This window comes from Armigeres subalbatus, chromosome 1 (assembly GCF_024139115.2).
Source record: "Armigeres subalbatus isolate Guangzhou_Male chromosome 1, GZ_Asu_2, whole genome shotgun sequence".
Lineage (NCBI taxonomy): Eukaryota > Metazoa > Arthropoda > Insecta > Diptera > Culicidae > Armigeres > Armigeres subalbatus.
The window spans coordinates 265,840,904-265,860,475 of NC_085139.1; the positions used below are offsets into that span (position 1 = coordinate 265,840,904).

General features: G+C 38.1%; 2 protein-coding genes across 2 annotated transcripts; both read left to right on the forward strand.

Moving 5' to 3' along the window:
- Nucleotides 1-8,767: 8,767 nt before the first annotated feature.
- LOC134207287 (uncharacterized) lies at nt 8,768-10,778 on the forward strand. The gene is made up of 5 exons (XM_062683010.1): nt 8,768-8,896; nt 8,960-9,051; nt 9,648-9,914; nt 10,082-10,558; nt 10,723-10,778. The coding sequence occupies exons 2-5, from the start codon at nt 8,964-8,966 to the stop codon at nt 10,776-10,778; spliced, it is 888 nt and encodes a 295-aa protein (XP_062538994.1). The 5' UTR covers nt 8,768-8,896; nt 8,960-8,963.
- A 356-nt stretch (nt 10,779-11,134) lies between these two features.
- Nucleotides 11,135-14,833, forward strand: LOC134213633 (uncharacterized). The gene is made up of 3 exons (XM_062692872.1): nt 11,135-11,347; nt 11,964-12,473; nt 14,674-14,833. Exons 1-3 carry the CDS (start codon nt 11,248-11,250, stop codon nt 14,718-14,720), a joined length of 657 nt encoding a protein of 218 aa, XP_062548856.1. The 5' UTR covers nt 11,135-11,247; the 3' UTR covers nt 14,721-14,833.
- Nucleotides 14,834-19,572: the final 4,739 nt, after the last annotated feature.

The window sequence follows — 19,572 nt, forward strand, 5'->3', positions numbered from 1 at the left end:
AAACCGTTTAGTGCACACTGAAACAAAAAAATAATAAAATTTTTTTATCACCATAGTTCCGAGTGAGTAAAAATAACATAAACTTGAGGTAAAGAAACTTTGATTAAAATTCAACACGGGATTAAGCGCAAGGTAACCGCCGACAATATTTGTATTGTTATACTTTTGGTTTATTCTACGAAAGGGTGGATTTAGGTAAAATAAACCCAAAAGTGGGATTTCTTAAAAAGTGTGCCCTGTTAGATGTGTTAGATGGGAAAAAAAGTAACTAAAGTAACACGAGAAAAAGTTAAAATTTAAACAAAATTAACAATAAATTGTTTTACCATATTAAAAATATTGCTTTTACATGATTTTTTTTAAATCTTTGGATGAAAAATTAATGAAGGAGATGATAATATGGAGTAACGAATAATGCTTAAATGTCAAAACCATTAGTACTCAGTGTGAATATTCAAAAGTAAAATGATTCTTTGAAGAAAAATGCCATTAGCTGATTAAATCTCGAACCGTTATCCTTAGCCTTGCGGTTATATGCGCGGCTACTAAACAATACCATGCTAAGGGTGGTTCGATTCCTGGTCTAGGAAATTTTCGAGTTGGAAATTGTCTCGACTTCCCTGGGCATAAAAGTATCATCGTGTTAGCCTCATTATATACAAATGCAAAAATTGTAACTTAGGTTAGTAACATCACAGTTCATAACTGTATAAGTGCTGAATGAGCACTATTCTCCGAGGCGGCAATGCCCCAGTGGGGGATGTAATGTCAATCAAAAGAAGAAGAATCTTGAATCGGCTATCAAACCGTTTAGATAAATTTATCCCAATAGATGATGATAATAGATGAGTCGGGTGAAGCCCAAGGCCATCTGTTAGTTGTTGAAAAGTTTGGGAAGATGAGTCGGGTAGAGCCCAAGGCCATCTGGTGTTTGTTGCATTGTTTGGATAGATGAGTCGGGTAGAGCCCAAGGCCATCTGGTGTTTGTTTCATTGTTAGGATAGATGAGTCGGGTTAAGCCCAAGGCCATCTGGTGTTTGTTGCATTGTTTGGATAGATGAGTCGGGTAGAGTAGTGTTAAAATAGATTGGGCTGGTAAATCCCAATAACATATGATAATTGTAACAAAGTTGGAATAGATAATTTGGGGTAAGTCCAAGACCATTCAATGTTCGTTACGTAACATATGTTCAACAGACATATCTATTTTTTTAATTGAAAAGGTAACACATCAAACAATTATTACTAATCCTAATTCTATCAAGCCTATTTTGAAACATTGGACTACAACAAATGGAATCATATCAATCACAGAACCTATGAAACGATGCACAATCTTACGGATTGGGTCACTTTTCCCATAATTGGTAGGTCTAACCGTCTAAAGCAAAGAAATTGAAAAAAATCGTAGAATGCGAGAAGGAACAGAGTATTTGATATGACCTTGGATGCCGGAAGAATAAAGTTTACTAAACAAAAATTTAGCAGCAAACAAAACCTTGGCATAACTGCGTCAAGTTCAAGGAGTTTCTAGGTTCAGAAGTAAACACGTATTCTTATAAGGGGATAGGACCAATAGAATATTCCACGGAAGATGGAACAGTGCATAGCGAATAAAACGGTGTTGAAATGACTCTAAACGCATGTTCCATGTAAGCTCAAGATAGCAGAGTATTCAATGGATGAACAGACAGTATGAAGCTCTTAAACACTTAGGATCACAAAAAGATTGAAAAGCTTCGAAAGAAAATCCAAGTTGACGATTTACTTTATCTGACGAAGATTATTTTAGAATTGATTATGACTCCTAGATGGTTTATGGTAGGAACACGCGGCAAAGTAGAAAATAATTTTTCATTTGTCGAAGCCGTTAAAATCGAAGACTTCTTTTTACGATTACACCAGGATTCAAAGTGCGCCAACAACAGTTGAAGCTGTTGAACATCTTCAAATATTTCTAAGTCTTCCGCGTATAGCGACAAACATCAGTGTGGTATTCGCTAAGTAACAGCGTTGAAAAGAAGGAATACCGTCGGACCAAGATTACTATCCTGTGGTACAATCGAAGTATTGACGAATCAGTTTTGGAAACAGGGTTTTTTTTTTACTTTTAGTACGTGGTTGCGGAAATATACGAAGCCCCACCAATTCCTAGTTTCTTTAGTTTTTTAAAAGGTATCATTTATAGTCTATTTAGACAAGTTTTTTTTTGGTCCCTATTGTGGAATACTTACCAGGTGAACTCTATTAGTTTTGACGCAATCCGTGCTGCTTAGTACTTATGTAATGTTTTAAGTTACGCAATAAGAACTCGTTGACTGTTGCTTCTAGTAACTGGCGTTATACCAATTTCGTTTTGTTTTGTAGACAGGGAACATAAATGAAAATTTTCATTGTTCAGACACCACATCAGAGAATATCGAATTATTCAAAATTGCAACGTGGTCCAAAAGTGGCTGAATGCACCATCTCAAAACACATGTTGGTATTCTATCTGGACTACGTGAAGTACTGTATGTCAACTTCCTAGAATCCTTTACATTATCTCCGGCAGTAATATGTAGATTGTTGAAATTAGTAATATCGGAAGGCACATTGATCAGGCTTTAACTTCAGAAAGGCTTACATAAGTGGATCGCTGTGAAAACAGATGGCATTTATCTTTGATATCAGTTACTTCATTTTAGAACATATAAATAGAAAGTCCATTGAATAGCTTTCCGGTTATTGTTTACTACTTTAAAAAATAATTAAAAAAAATCCAGCCGATAAATTCTAAATAACAAAATGTTCGGTCTTTATATCATGGGATGGTTTTTGCGGAAATTCCATTGCCACTTAGTGTTTTTATCACATCATTTCTCTTTTTCTTCTATCTCAATTTTTCGTGGTATTTATGAGGCTTTAGTAAACTGCCTTACCAGGGTCGCGTTACCTATATCGCGCTGGTGGGGCTGCCACTTTTGATACAGCTGACGCGATACAGCGTTTCGTTAATTAGCCGCTGGGTACCAGACAGACGCTGTTTGAGCCGCACCTTCTGCTGAACAGATGCTCAAGGCGTACCTTCTCACTCTAGCAGATGTCAAAAGGATAACAGGGTACCGGTTGCACTACCAGCTAAGTACGCAATCCTTAGAAGGCGGTCTTTTTACCATCGGTCGACCCGTGGAAACGTGAGATAAGAACTTGTGGGCACATGTTGGGCGCTCCTTTCTTGATGTCAACCCACCATTTTGCAGCCCACGACATCATCCACGCAGTTTACAGAGAGTCCGCAAATCGTCTCCCGCCTGATTGTCCCACCAAATGCAAGAAACAAGAAAACTGGAAAAATGAGTTAAAATGTGTCGTCAAATGTTGGCAAACCATGACAATTAATTTAAAACCTATCTTTTCCCTTCTCAATTATTTTTATTCAGGTTTCCCTTTTTTGCGTATAACCGGAGGAAGGAAGGTCCCGACGAAAGTATCAGCGGATCTATCAAGGCTCCTCAACTAATACTAATCATATTACCATAACCGGCTCTTATATGTATGAGGTATTGGATAAGGACATTTTCATGGCGAACACCACAACCCCAGTCATATGTTAACTACATGGATACCGAAGAACTATTGGTCAGCCTGTCGATTGAACTTTTCATTAATATTAGTTATTTTGTACATTATAATGTCTGCCAGGGGAGGATGTGGTATTCTAGAATAAGAGTGTAGGGAGAGAGTTGAGTGCTCGGAGATGAGCGTGCAGAGACAGGTCGTGGTAGCTGAATAAAGATGTATATTTTAGTGAATAATATAGTGGTTTATTCGAAATAATATATTCTTCAGTAGAATATCACATATACCACCCCCAGAAGCATCTAAATTTATTTTTCTGGTTTTAGGGCATTTTTTTCAGCTAAATCTACTAAAAAGTCATAAAATGAGCCTTCTAAACATCCTAGTGGCAAAGTGGTAGATAATAGTCTAAAGAAGCTATTAACGACTAATGCTTCTATTATGTGCAGTAAAATTGATGCATTTAGACGACATTTCTATGAAAAAAGTCTGGAAAATCACAAATCTCGTTTGATGCACCTTTAAATCTTCATGGATTTGGCTGAAAATTGGTCAGGAGACTCCATTTAGGATATTCATTGATATAGAGGGGTGGCACTTTGAATCTGGAATACTTTTGAAAATGGTGAACAGGTCTAGTGTACATGCAGCAGCAAGGAAAAGCGCTCCAGAATCTTCAAGTGCAAGTACCGACGGATCCTGGAGCGATCTTGGATTCGCTTGTCGGTAACATAAAGGAGTTCCGCTACGATATCGAGTGTGGCGGTACATTTGCCGCTTGGTTTTCTCGTTACGACCTGAGACGAGACCTGCAAAGAGGTAAAATGTAACTTCAGCTGCTGCCAGGCAACTGCTGTCACGAACTGTCAGATGCAACGAGCGGCTTTTTGAGTGAAAGTATTGGTATCCCAAATAAAATATTCCACATCATTTTGTTTTACCAAGACTTTTTACTTTAACGAGTATTCCAAACCTTCCGTTTAGCTTGTTAATAATCGGTAATAAAGCTGTGTTTTGTTCCCGGTATAAAAATCCTTATGAAAATGAATTAACTATTTCGTGAATTGGATACACTTTTATTGTGCTCAGAAGGGTCCACCTGGGGCTTAGGTGAAACATCAAGTAAACAGTTGAAACTCGATGGTCAACTGTGATGAAAAGAAGACCAAGTGTCAAAACAAGATAAAAGAAGCAGCGTCTTTGCAGGTCTCGTCTCAGGTTACGACGACTTGTTCGCTCGCGATGCTGCAAGGATAAGATGATGCTGCCAAAGTTCGGTTGTTGATGCGGAAGTTGTGGACCGCTGAACATGAACGTTTCATTACCTTCATCATGCCAAAAGCTCCTAAAGATTTTGCATTCTAGGAAACGGTAGTCAAGCTGAAGAGCTTATTCGGTGCAGCTGAGTCCGTAATCAGCAAACGTTACCGTTGTTTGCAGATTGCCAAGGGACCAACCGAAGATTTTCGCGGTTGTTTACGTTCGCGAGTGAAAGGTGAACTGCGAAAATTACACCTCCCACGCGGGAAATAAAACGACTAGTTGAGGATGATGTACATCTCGTATGCGTGTCGTGTAAACAAGTGTTCCATAGAGTTCGACTTGAAGAAACTCACCGAAGAAGAATTCGCGAAGTCGAAGTAAAATTCTTCACACAAACAATGACAGTTCTTTATGGGTTTTTACAGTATCCAGTATTTTACGCTCGATAATGGCGGCCGAGTGAGTGCCTTTTTGACATTCAAGAGGTAGAAAATATTTACATTTTTCAACCACAGTAGGCTTTGATTTATTGAAAAAAAGGCACTCACCCGGTATCAACAAATAAACAAATGTCAAGCATTTACTTCTACGATATTCAAGGATTTGGTAATTATATTTCTCATGTATTGTTTGTAAATTGAATTTTGTTTTCTAGGAATGAAACCTCAAGATGATTACAATCAATGATTTCTTTAAAGGAAAGGGCTTTGGAAAAGGAAATTTGCAACCAGGCACTATCCAGGTAGTGGGCTGGAATCACTACAATCTGTTTGCACTATCCGATTGCCTCCGGCCCATAATCTATTGCTTGATTACGTAATATATTGCTTTAGTCAATGTGAAGTTTGAGCATTGCGTTCAATGCTCTATGTGCCCATCGACACCTCTTATACTCCCCTCTCCCCAAATGACCCAATGACCCCAATACTCTTCTAGTAGAGCGGCGGAAGTATCCTAGCTTAAGCCATCTCATTACCAAAATTCTTCCACCTCCAGCAGACCAGCAGTGCGACACTTACTGAGCCTCAGCCCTGTTACAATTGACAAACTATTGAAGGGTTTTCGTACGTAAGAGTCGTAATAACATTTTGAAATAATATTCTAGAAAATACAGCATAATTTCTATTTCTCGGGTACTTATTCAAAAGGACGTATGTGATTTTGTAAACAAAGATTCAAACGTCGATTAGTCCGATCTGATAGTCCTCCCACGCAAACCATCACCATAGACAGATAGGGGGAGACTTCGGCTACTTGTTGGTGGTGTTGGTTTCCGTGGGAGTGCCATCAGATCGGACTAATCAACGTTTGAATCTTTGTTTACAAAAACACATACGTCCTTTTGAATAAGTACCCGAGATTTTATTAATTATAAACTCACAGCAGCTGTTTCATATACATATCATGTTCAAACCTGAAAACAAATGGTATGACGGTTATTTATATTGGTATCATATATAAAACCATATTGTTTTGAGTTATCCATTTTGACCATTGGTGGTAAGTAGGTACCACCACTAAGCTTCATTCCTAGAAAACAAAATTCAATCATTACAAACAATCCACGAGAAAAATAATTACCAAATCCTTGAAGAACGTAGAAGTAAATGCTTGACATTTGTTTGTTTGTTGATACCGGATGAGTGCCTTTTTTCCAATAAATCAAGGCCTACTGTGGTTGAAATATGTAAATATTTTCTACCTCTTGAATGTCAAAAAGGCACTCACTCGGCCGCCATTATCGAGCGCAAAATACTGGATAGAGCAACAGATAGGAGGAGATGGCGGCCATGTTTCACTCAAACCCTGACAGATAGCAATGGAGTTTCCCATAGGAGGGAAGAGCAGAATTTGCTTCGACTTCGCGAATTTAAATGTTTAGTTTTCGTGTGTGGCTTAAAGTCCGAGACAGACCTGGACGTCAGAGCGAGGCTTCTTACCAGAATAGAAGATCGAGACGATGTTACGCTGGAGCAATTGTCAGCAGAATGTCAGCGTTTGATTAATCTTCGTCATGATGCTGCTATGATTGAAGGAAGTTCAAGTGATAATATGGTGAACGCTGTCAAACACCAGCAGCGATACCAGCAGCAATCACGTTCGAAGCAAAGGAACCTAGCGAAATCGCAGTTTGCAAGCAGCAGTGAGAAACGACCCTCGGGTCTGTGCTGGAACTGCAGTGGTATGCACTTTAGTCGTGACTGCAGTTTTAAGGTGAAGGTGGATTGAGTACCAAAACAAAGCTTTGAAAGTGTTGGTACAATAAAAACTGTCATATATTGTAATAGTGTTGGTGTAGTATTTATAAAAAAGCAAAGAATATTAGTAGGGTGGTTCAAAAACGACCCAGCTCCACCACGCTCAATCGATTCCGTCCCATGCTCCGAGTGTATGCCAAAAGCCAATTTTAACAAAAACTGATTGGGCACAAGCCGGTTCAAGTTCGTATGAAAGCTAAACCTTTCAGTACACTGACTACAGTGCCTCTCCTCCAAACGCTGGCGAAAAGAGAACCCACATAGCTGAATGAAAACCGCACCTTGGTAAAGATCCATTGATTACGTAACGCAAAAAAAAAGCATTTTATATCCCGCTCACTCCTTGGCTCACTTCCATGTCACACTTTTTGTATGAAGTATCTGCGCCTGGTTATCACAGGCAAATTCTGGCTATTTTGTTGAATTACACGTTTCACTGATGCTTTCCGAGAAGCCTAATTATCAGGATTTGGCAACCTCGAATAAAATCGACTCACAACTATCGGAACGACAATTCAATATGCATTGTCTATGGAGTCAAAGCTCTTGAATTTTTCATCCAATCACATGGTCTGCCCCCTCGCCAGGGCCCAATGACGAAGCGCCACAATCAGAATACCGTCGTGCGGGGCTTCTTTTGAAAAATCAGGGGCTACTTTGGACATTTTAAAACAAGAATTATAACGAAAATTACTATAAAATTGTCATTATCACCAATCGGGTGTCTTGTTGATAGTTGGATGGCAACTTTATGTTTCAAATTTGGTTTTTTTTTTTCGTTGATTTTTTCAAAAAATCAAAAATCCAAAGTAGCCCCCGGAGTCAAAAGAAGCCCCGCACGACGGTAATGTCAAGTTCAACCTCGCCATATCAACTGTCATACAAACCTGAAACGACCTGTGCACTGTAAGCCCCTATTCAAACCAGCCCAAACCATCGGAAGATACCCAGAATATGAAACATATTTGACTGAGCGTGGCGGAGCAAAATAATTTTTGAGCCACCCTAAAAATTAGTTTGCTGCTGCCGCTGCCGGTGTTTACATTCACTCCGCGATCAGTTTTTAGTGGGTTTTTTTCGATCAAAAACAGCAGTTTATATTAAGTTTTCGCTTCAAACAAGTGACTGATTTTAAAAAGTGATGTTTAATTGGCATTCCATCAACATTTCGGGCTGCTCATGTGCAGAGAAGTGTGTGAAAACTTGATTTTTTCAATGCCCTTTAAGAGGAAGTGAAGTGCAGTGATATGCCCACCAAATCGCGAACGGCTATTAAATTGGCACGAAGCTGCTAATTTATTCTATAATTCGAGCCGAAATGCAAAGGATTATTTGAAGAAACATGTTAATTATCACGGGAAGTAAATAAATCTAGAGTACTTTTTGAATAGGTTTGTAAGTAACAAAAATGTAAAATTCGAGCTAATTGCAACAATAGATAGAGCATACATAGTTCCATTATTGAAAAAAATATTGAGCTTTTCTTCAATTTCTTTATTTTATAATAATTCGAAAGAATTTCGACCTAAGTGACAATCCTTCCTGAACTATAAAAATGATTATTTCGACCTTTTGCGGAAAAAGGTCATTACTGAGAAAAATGAATGAATTTTAGATATCGTGTATTCGACCTTATGTCAAAAAAAAGTCGCATGAACGAAATCTGCCAAAATAACAAAAAGTGTTCATAAGACCATTTGTTGACGAATTTTGTTGTTGAATTTTTGAAAGAAAACTTCTAAATTTAATTATATCAGATATCAATCTTAAACATAAACTTTCAAGTTTGTTTCGTGGGAACAAGATATAGCTAGGTGAGTCTTTCTTTTATTTAAATAGAGAAACCTATTTTATTAAATGTATTCATTTATGTGCAGTACAATGGCTGGATGCATGTCAAGCAAAGCTCTCGATGTTCTGGAAGAACATTGCTATGCAACTTTGTCTTCGTCATTCCATAGAAGAAGTGGTAAGCAATACACGTGATTGTAATTCCTGTAATACTGTGCTGTAAAATCAGCAACTTATCCAGTAAAATATTTTGTACTGAATAACCAGAAATCAATTACACCCATTTGGAATTCGTTAATTTCTCGGCTAACCTGAACTTTCACAACTTTTTGAATACCACCCGAATTTTATTTGATTTTTTGTGTTTAAGATGCGCGGCTACAAAGCAAGACCATGCTGAGGGTGGCTGGGTTCGATTCCCAGTTGATTGAATTTTAGTGTGAAAGCGTTCTCGATTAATAAACTATGATGAATATGAGGCATGAACCTCTCAGTCAAACCAAAATACATATTGAGCCCCGGTTTTCCCCGAAATTGGAGCTTTATGTAGCTTCAACTTTTATTTACAGAAATATTGAATTTCTCAATCGTTCTAAGACAAAGCTAATAGCAGAACTGAACCAGCCTGTGAGACAATTAATCCATTATTGACTCCAACACTGTACTCAATGAATCGATCGGCGCCTATGGAATCAATTCGTTCAGGATGGAAAACATGTTCAAATCGAACAAACCCTTGGCTAAATCGTTCTACACCTCTTTGTCATGACAAAGATAATTCCAGACGTTTCAATCACTCTGGCAGCATTTTCGCAACAAGCTGCCTTTCAGAAGGAAATAGTGCGCTACAGTTGAACATGGGAAAATCTTGGTTGAAACGATCAACACCTCTTAATCAGCACGAAAGAGAAAACAGCAAAACGTTCAAGTTCGCCAGCAACTTGGAAAGGAGTTATAATTCAGAAGGAAAACCGACACATCTAGCGGAGACTCAGAAGAAGGCGTTAAAGCTACTTTCGACAGCACCTCCGAACTTTGAAGGTAAGTGGGACCTTTCGATCACAAACTCAGAGAACCAGATATAGATTTACTTAAAATTTAACAGTTCGATGGTTATTTTCCCATAGTGGTCAAAATTTACAGAAATATTAAATTTCTCAATCGTTCTAAGCTGTATCTAATACAGTCTTTTAATTTCATTGTGATAGATCCTCCGTTTGAAGTCTTGGAAGTTAATAAAGACAAAACTAATAGCAGAACTGAACCAGCCTGTGAGGCAATTAATCCATTATTGACTCCAACACTGTACTCAATGAATCGATCGGCGCCTATGGAATCAATTCGTTCAGGATGGAAAACATGTTCAAATCGAACAAACCCTTGGCTAAATCGTTCTACACCTCTTTGTCATGACAAAGAAAATTCCAGACGTTTCAATCACTCTGGCAGCATTTTCGCAACAAGCTGCCTTTCAGAAGGAAATAGTGCGCTACAGTTGAACATGAGAAAATCTTGGTTGAAACGATCAACACCTCTTAATCAGCATGAAAGAGAAAACAGCAAAACGTTCAAGTTCGCCAGCAACTTGGAAAGGAGTTATAATTCAGAAGGAAAACCGACACATCTAGCGGAGACTCAGAAGAAGGCGTTAAAGCTACTTTCGACAGCACCTCCGAACTTTGAAGGTAAGTGGGACCTTTCGATCACAAACTCAGACAAACAGATATACCCGAGGAAATATCTTTGAAAATTTTAAGTATACTTTTACTTATACTTTTTACCAGCGATTTTTTTTGTTTGATACATAAAAGATTATCTATCCGACAAAAATCACTATCGGCATCTGTAGTGGATGAAAGCAAACGTCGCAAGCAACCAAAATTCAGTGGCCGTTTAACCACCTAAGGCGGCGAACCATATCACCAATTCCTTTAACTTTTACTTAAAATTTAACAGTTCGATGGTTATTTTCCCATAGTGGTCAAAATTTTACTCAGAAGCCGACCAATTTGAGTTTTGGCAGATTGATAGTTATTTGTAACGGAATGGATTTGGCACCAAATTTCTCGCGAACCTTAAATAGATAAACTATGGAACATCTCAGAGTGCTATGTCTGTTTGTCTAAACGACTGAAAACTAATTTCGTTTGTCAATAAGTTAAACATATATTTTTCTTCAATAGGACATGCTGCAGCTTCGCACAGTACTCCGTCAATTTCCCGGAGATAAAATATGTGGTAGTCGAACATTGAAACTACTATGCATCCGTCTTTCATCAATATAGTGACATCCACACCGCTTCCATGTCAGAAAAGGAATTTACGACGATTGCCTGCGTTCTCCGTAGAAACAAGTGCTGTAGAAAAAGAAGAAATGAAGCAGATTCAATCGAACGAAGCAATAGACGAAGAAGGGTTGTCTTATCTATCAAGGAAACAGAATAGTACGCTAGAGTTGCGTTCGAACCATCATGGTAAGTGAGATCATATAACATCACTTTCTTTTACCAACGAAGTTCACGAGTTTGTACACCAAAGTGTATCGAAAAGGTTATAATATATTATGTTGTGGACTTTTATATACCTAATAATCAACTGAGGTTGATGATTAGAGAAGATGTCTGTGAGCAAATATTCACTAATTTTTTAGACACGTACCCTCAACCGGTTTGTTTGCAACAAGTTGGGACGGGGAGACCTGTCCCATAGTTTCCTACTAAAAATTGGACAGCATTATGCCCAAACATTTTTTTTTGTGATGCACGAGAAAGACGCTATTACCGTTAAGTGGATTAATCAGGGTTTTTTAAGCCTAAAAAGGTTGTCCAAATTGTACAGTGTCGTGTTTGTCACAGTTGTTCCAAATCGTCAAGCCTGTTTTCCCGGTTTACTATCCGGCGATGACATTGATATGAAAACTCAATCTGCATATGCACAACATGTAAAAGGTTCAATTTGAAAACATTCGACGTGACATCCTATAGAATGAAAGTGATTACCTCCAATACCTTTTTCGAATTAAATCTCCCACATGTTTTTTTTTATGTTTTTAAATTTATTATTTTTTTTTTTTTTTTTGTTTCATTACAGGTCATGCTTCAGTTTCGCACAGCGCTATGTCATTAAAGTATCCCGGTTATGCAAAGATTGGTAGTGTTCAAATACATGAGTCATTCATTGATACCACTATGCAACCGTCTTTCCACGATATTATAACATCCACACCTCTTCCTTGTCATAAGATCAGGTCACGACAAACTCAATTACCGGCGTTCTGCGTAAAAAATATTGCTACAGGAAAGGCGGTACACAACCCAATGAAACTAAAGGAAGGGATATTCGATGAGAAATATGTTTCCGAAGAAGAATTGTTCAGCAGCGACGATGAAGATCCGGATTGGAAATTTGAGAATGATTCAGACAATTTAACAGATGAAAGCGAAGACGAAGTTCCGGCCTTGAACGATCTATCTATATATGAGTATTTCCAAAAGTATAGAACTGTAGATGAGATTGATTCAGATGTCCCTGCTTCAGATGAATGCTTAGCAAAGATGTCCTCCATACAGACTGTGAATTCGGCTTGCGAATCTGAACCAGGTAATATTGATGATCTTTCTTATTTTTTCAAATTTTTTATGCCAGGGATTGAGTTTGATAATTTCTATGACGATAATGAACTGATTCGAGGGGTATAATTCATGATAATTTATTTAAAAAAGCACCAAATTATGGGAGAATCATTTCACCGGATTATTGTCCGACATTCTGGCTACGATTTTCGCGGTGTGAACGATGGATGGTTCTCCCAACAGCTGCTGGCTCTTCAAGTATTTCCCAACAGCTTTATCTCCTGGCTCTTCAAGTTTATACATAAGCATTAAGCGCAACAAGCGAGTTGAAGTAAGCACCGTAGTAAATGTAGGGTTAGGCGGGGCAAGATGGGTCACGGGGTAAGATGGGTCAGGGCCGTTTTTGAGCATCGTGTACATTTTAATGTGGAGATTATGACTTTGTAGGAGGAATGCTTTGGTTCTACTTTATTATCGCTCGCTTTGACGATAAAATTTTATTTGGGTAGTGTCTGGCAAGGGAGAAGATTTTTCAGCAGTGTGTCTTATGCGCAGCACAGGGTCTATAAGACGTATAATCTCGTCGAGCAGTGTGAAGTTTAAACATTTTTAGTAACATAGTGAACGTATTATAAGTAATGTAGGTGATCTAACTGCGTTGAAATAAATGAATTCGATCGAAAATTAGACATTCTAACGTGAACTTACAAATGGGGCAAGATGGGTCAGCACATACTGAGGGGCATAGTTCGTATTCAAAACATATTTTCCATTGCTGGCTCAATCATTTTAGGGTTACTTTTGATATAATGAAGTTAATTTGTTCATTGATAATGTCTATTTTTTGTTTTTAAGAAAGCTATACTTAGAGGGCTTGTTTTCATAAGAATTTGCAGATATTTTTAAATGTAGAGTCATTTCTTCATCCAAGGCTTAAACATTATTTTTTATTCAATATAGTCATTGGGAATAAAGCTATCTATCTGTGTGTAATTCAATATTGGGAATGAAAACAATATTAATTGCAGTATTTAAAGGTGACCCATCTTGCCCCGCTGTTTGACCCATCTTACCCCGCCATTTTTTGATTGACAGAAAAATAGACTTCTACTTTAATGACTCGAAATGGAATAAAAAGTGGAGTTTTTGTTATTTCATACCCCAGGCTTACATATTATGAGCTATTTTTATAGATCCATGTTGAAAAATAAAAATAAAATGTTTCTGTTTTGATAAGTACCTAGATAAATTATTATACCTACGCATAGTATAAATAGTGTAAGCTGCGATCATTTTCTTCAAGTCGAGTCAAGTACGAGACACTGAAGACGACCTTACTGTTGAGGTCGAAATACGTATCTGTCAAGGTACAATTAGCCAAGCCAACTGAGCTCAATTAAATTATGATTTACAATTAAAAGATGGTCCATACATGCCCTTAGAGGCCATGTGCATGATTAACAATCTAGATATGTTCAAACCAGATGTTCTAAGTTCTCCAAATCATTCTGGAGTTTGAACCAGTAGTTATACCAAGGCAATTAGGCTCAATACAAAACCAATAGCAACCCATAGTATCCATACAGGCCCTTAAAGGCCATGCGCATGATTTACAATCTAAATATGTCCAAACCGGATGTTCTAAGTGGTCCAAATCATTTTGAAGATCAGGCACATTGGTCTACTAAGACGTACACACTCAGTTTTTAATTTTACAGCTCGGAAAATATCCGCACAGCTGTCTGCATAGCAAAATAAAAACTGATATACCGGCAAAAATGACGTTTGTTAGCTGATTTTCGGCAAATTATTTGCTGATTTTCAGCAACTTTGACAGAAATCTCGGTGCGAAACTCGGTAAAAGTTTAACATTTTGCTGAGATCCCGGTAAAAAAAATTAAGTGTGTAGGAAAAAGTTTTACTATTAACAGCCCTTGACCTATAGATGACGGCTGACAAATACATTAGTCGTTGGATCAAACAAAATTCACACGGTATGCGAAACAACAGTGTGTGGGGACGTATACTGAAAACTGAAATGGGATTTTTTATTAGGTTATTCTATATCAAATGATATAGCTCGTTATCTAGCCGGCAAATCTTTTTTTGGGACTGATATCAATGAAGTTGTGAAAATAGATGGAATTAAGCAATTTTGTCTTCTAAAACAATATCGACACTGAATTAATCAAGCATATTTTCTTCATACATGGATATCATTTTTATAGGTGCAATCTCAACACGCCACGATTATGCTAAAAGGCTTCTCCTATAGTTAATATTAGCATACAAGCTGTAGACGAAATGGATGAACAAGAAGAAAAAAGAGAAAGGTTTGCAGTATACCCGTCCAGATGGAGTTACTATGGCAGCACGACAAATAAGGCCCGCGTGCGATTGTAGACGAAAGTGTAAAACAAAATACTCAGATGCGATCCGTTCGAAGCTTCTACAGAATTTATTACGACTCAAACTTTCTGGACAGAATCAGTTTTTATCGAGTCACATCATCGTTACCACAACGGCACGGCAAAATGTATGTTCTTGAAAAGTAATTCATTCGTAATTATATCACTAAACGATCATTGTTGCTATTCCATTTTATTCAGGTCATCAACTCACGTAGAGTTCATTCGCGCTTATATAAGCTTCCTGGTGTCAACGGACCGGTGACCGTGTGCAAAGTGATGTTCATGGGTACCTTCGACGTTGGTGACCGTAAGCTGAGGAATCTTGCAGCCAAAAAAGTTCTTGGTGCCGGTGTAGCTGCGGATGATGGTCGATGCGACAATCGCTCTGCTCGAAAAATCAGCGATGAGCACGTGCAATACATAAAGGACCATATGCTTTCATTCCCGGCATACACTAGCCACTACGGACGCGAGAAATCAGACCGTTTGTATCTGTCAAGCGATCTAAGTGTATCGTCTATGTACAAATTATATCAAGCCAAGTGTGGATCCGATAATCTCCCTGTAGTGTGCTACAACAGCTATCGGATCGTTTTCAAATCGTTGAACCTACACTTTCGGAAACCGAAGCTAGACACGTGTGATGAGTGTGACCGATTCAAGGTTCAATTACGAATGGCGAAAGATGATAGCGAGTTGACCCGTTTAAAACAAGAGAGAGACGAACATCATGCTGCTGCTCAGCGAGTATATCTCCAAAAAAAGAACGACATTGAGCGATCAAAAATGGATTACACCGTTCGTACCGTATCGTTCGATTTACAAAAACAGCTTCCTACACCATATTTAAAGTGTGGGGTTGCGTTCTATAAAAGGCAGTTGTATACGTTGAATCTAACTTTCTTTGAAAGCTATCTGGGTCAAAATAAGGCTTTTTGTTATATGTGGGATGAGACCAAGGCAAGAAGAGGCTCCCAGGAAGTTGGATCTTGCCTGTTGAAAGACCTTCTTCAAATGCCTACTACAGTAGAAGAAGTCTACTACTACAGCGATCGTTGTTCTGGGCAAAACCATAACAAAAATGTTGTGTTTTTGTTTACCTATGCTCTGGACAAATTAAAAAAGAACGGTCGATCTTTACGTGGGCACCACAGATTCATGAAAACAGGTCATTCCCATATGGAAGTAGATACTGTCCATGCGGCAATCGAGAGAGCGAAAAAACGTTCTGACGTCAGTATAGAAACCCCACGCGACTGGGAAGTATTCATATCGGCAATACAACGATCAATTCCGTTCGAAGTGGTCGGCATGCAACAAAAAGATTTCCTTAACACAAAAACTTTGAGCGAATACTACTCTATACCAAAAAATACAACATCCGGCGAAAAATTCTGCTTCAAAAACGTAATGGAATTTGTTTTCACGACGGAAACTGTTGGAAAAGTTCGTTTCAAATATGACATTGACAAGGACACATATCTTGAACTAGATTTATTGTGTGGAAAAACCGTTGATGCAGATATCAGTCTCAAACCAATAAGCACACAACCGATAGCTTTGCCCACTGCAAAACTAAACGACCTTCGGAGCTTATTGCCATTTATAGTCCAGAAAAGCTACTATGAAGCTTTTTTAAAGACATTGGTCGAGCCGAAAAAGGGGCGCAAGCACAAGAATAACGGGGTAGCTGATCATTTTGAGGGAGACATGTATGATAAAACTGACGACGAAGATTGAAGATTCATAAAAACGAGTTTGAAGTTTTATTAATAAATGAAAACAATGTACTATTTTGTTAAACATTAAATATAATTAAAAAATATTTGAACTTTTTTATTGATAATTCTTTTAGAGCAAAATTACCAGGCGCAAGTATTAATCGTTTAGCAGCGCAGTATCATTACTTGACACTTTACCGGTCCCTAGCTAAACGCGCAGCTATAACAGTAGTGCGACTGACAGTTGACTAAATTTGGTACCGCGGTTTACAGCGCTGCTATTTGATAAACTGTTAAATGTAAAACGTCAACGGTATGGAATACAGCTAATTTGAGAGTCAAAATAGTGACCGATACGGAGAGGAGTGACGGAGGTAAAATCTCAGCAATGTGCGGGTGATTTAAATGCTCGCGCCCGTTAATGATGCTCTTACTAGTGTTTATTTCATGTTCCCTTTGATGCCACAGGTGAAGAATACAATCAATGATGCATATTTATTATATTCTACATGGTTTGTCTTGACTCGGGTACAAATCAATAGATTAGAAATGTTATGACTTGCTGGTAAAAGAATATAATATCTTATTCAGATAATGACCATTTACTAGGTATTTGGCAATGCGAAGCAATCATTGTAGATATATGTGATTTATAATGGCAAGTGGGTGATGGACAAATGAAGTGATAACTTTACCTCTTCACAACCAACGAGCTGATAGCACAGAGAACAGACGTTCATTTTTATTCGTGCGGTTGTGTAAATTTTGTACTGGTCATTTTGTGCATAACGTTATGGGAATTCTAGTGCCAAATTGCCGTATTTAACTTTTTATCATTAATCGTTAATTTATACGAATTGTCACCAGATTATTATATTTAATATATTTAAGTGGAGTAAGCCAACGTAATCGCTTATAGTAAAGACACACTGGTGGTACAAGGACCGTAGTATACCACGGTTATGTACCCTAGTACATATTGTACCATGGTTTTCCACGTTGTACCAGCATGGTACAAGGTGACACACCTGTGGTACAACTTGTACCATGGTACGAAAACCACCAGTGCGTCATTAGTATTAGGGACGATATTCACGATGAAAAAACGCTACGTCTGCTTTGGCGACGTTGAGGTTGGACTTGAATGTTTGCACATGTTTTAATAAAATTTAGTTCGAGCAGCTATGTCTGTTCTCTGTGCTGCTGATAAGTTTATTACAAGCATTTTCGTCAAGGGTTCATTCCTAACAAATATAAGTCAATTAACTCTTCACTAGAATTAAAGACTGTACTGCCGTTCTACGCATGCTTGTACCAAATTAAAAAAAACGACAAATGAGAAAATGGCATTTGAAATTGAGCCCTAATTTCCCTGCTGGCGTATATGGCCCGTTTACATATCCGCTAGTTCTAGCGGACAATGCGCTATCCGACAATACTAACTCGAAATTATTGGCCCGTTTACATATGAGCTAGTTCTAGCGGACAATACACTATCCGACAGTACTAGCGCGATATTAGCACAATGTAAACAGGAATTGTCCTCGCTAACAAGCGTTTACATTATGCTAATTTCGTGCTAGTATTGTCAGATAGTGCATTGTCCGCTAGAACTAGCTCATATGTAAACGGGCCATATACTAAAGACACTCCTGTGGTATTTGTAACATGGTACAAGGTGACAAGAAAATAATTCCAAGACCCAATATGGCCCGTTTACATATGAGCTAGTTCTAGCGGACAATGCACTATCCGACAATACTAGCACGAAATTAGCTTAATGTAAACGCTTATTAGCGAGGACAATTCCTGTTTACATGATGCTAATATCGTGCTAGTATTGTCGGACAGTGCATTATCCGCTAGAACTAGCTCATATGTAAACGGGCCATATCTTTGATGAAGACAATAATAGATATGACACTCATTTCAAGATTTTTGTGCCATGGTACTTGTACCACCAGTGTGTCATTAGTATTAGCATAATGTAAACAGGAATTGTCCTCTGCTAATAGTGTTTACATTGTGCTAATATCGCACTAGTATTATCGGATAGTGCATTGTCCGCTAGAACTAGCAAATATGTAAACGGGCCATGGCCAGTTTACATATAGGCTAGTTCTAGCGGACAATGCACTGTCCGACAATACTAGCTCGATATTAGCATAATGTAAACACTATTAGCACATGTCAATTTCTGTTTACATTATGCTAATTTCGCGCTAGTATTGTCGGACAGTGCATTGTCCGCTAGAACTAGCTCATATGTAAACGGGCCATAATGCAATATAAGATTATTACATCACAAAACCATTCAGAAGACTTCATTTCATTGGAAACATTAGTGCTGTCCAATGAGCAGCTCGAAGTAGCTCGAAGTTGTTCCTGTCACGCTCATGCCTGTTTGTTGACAAAAAAGAACGAGCAGGACGGGAACAACTTCGAGCTACTTCGAGCTGCTCATTGGACAGCATTATTCTTATTTTCACTCACAAATAGAATTTGCGACAACGATCATGAAAATAGTTTGGCGGAACAGTTGTGCCGAGAAATAGAGCACTTGTTTTATGGTTTCTACGCATGTCAGCCCCGTTCAATACATGATTTCGTGAATTGACATATGTTTCCACATGTTTTATCTATGGAAGTGAACCTTGAGTATTGTACAAATTGCCCCCATTAAACCAGTGCAACAGGCTAAAATTGCAAGATCTAAACAGATAATGCTATTTCAATGTGTGTTGCTCCATAAAATAACAGAATCCGTCATAATGATGAATTTAATCACCGCGAGACAATTATGCGTAGAAATTAAGCAATTGGACAATTAGACTTGATGTTGTTTTCAATGATTTTCCGAACAAAGTTTGAAATCAGTTAGAGTTTTCTAAAAGTATACATCAAAATAGACTGCTCTATGATGAAAAGTCAAAATCCACAAAAATTAACATAAGGTACACTGGGGGAAGTGGAAAAGGAAAAATCGATAGTGCAT

What these genes read in the sequence shown, in the direction of transcription:
- LOC134207287 (XM_062683010.1), top strand. Translation starts at nt 8,964, where the DNA reads ATGGCTGGATGCATGTCAAGCAAAGCTCTCGATGTTCTGGAAGAACAT. An exon ending in AGCACCTCCGAACTTTGAAG is followed by an intron (nt 9,915 to 10,081) that starts GTAAGTGGGACC and finishes TCATTGTGATAG; the next exon opens with ATCCTCCGTTTGAAGTCTTG. An exon ending in AGCACCTCCGAACTTTGAAG is followed by an intron (nt 10,559 to 10,722) that starts GTAAGTGGGACC and finishes CGGCATCTGTAG; the next exon opens with TGGATGAAAGCAAACGTCGC.
- LOC134213633 (XM_062692872.1), top strand. Translation starts at nt 11,248, where the DNA reads ATGAAGCAGATTCAATCGAACGAAGCAATAGACGAAGAAGGGTTGTCT. An exon ending in GTTGCGTTCGAACCATCATG is followed by an intron (nt 11,348 to 11,963) that starts GTAAGTGAGATC and finishes GTTTCATTACAG; the next exon opens with GTCATGCTTCAGTTTCGCAC. An exon ending in GGCTTGCGAATCTGAACCAG is followed by an intron (nt 12,474 to 14,673) that starts GTAATATTGATG and finishes TCATTTTTATAG; the next exon opens with GTGCAATCTCAACACGCCAC.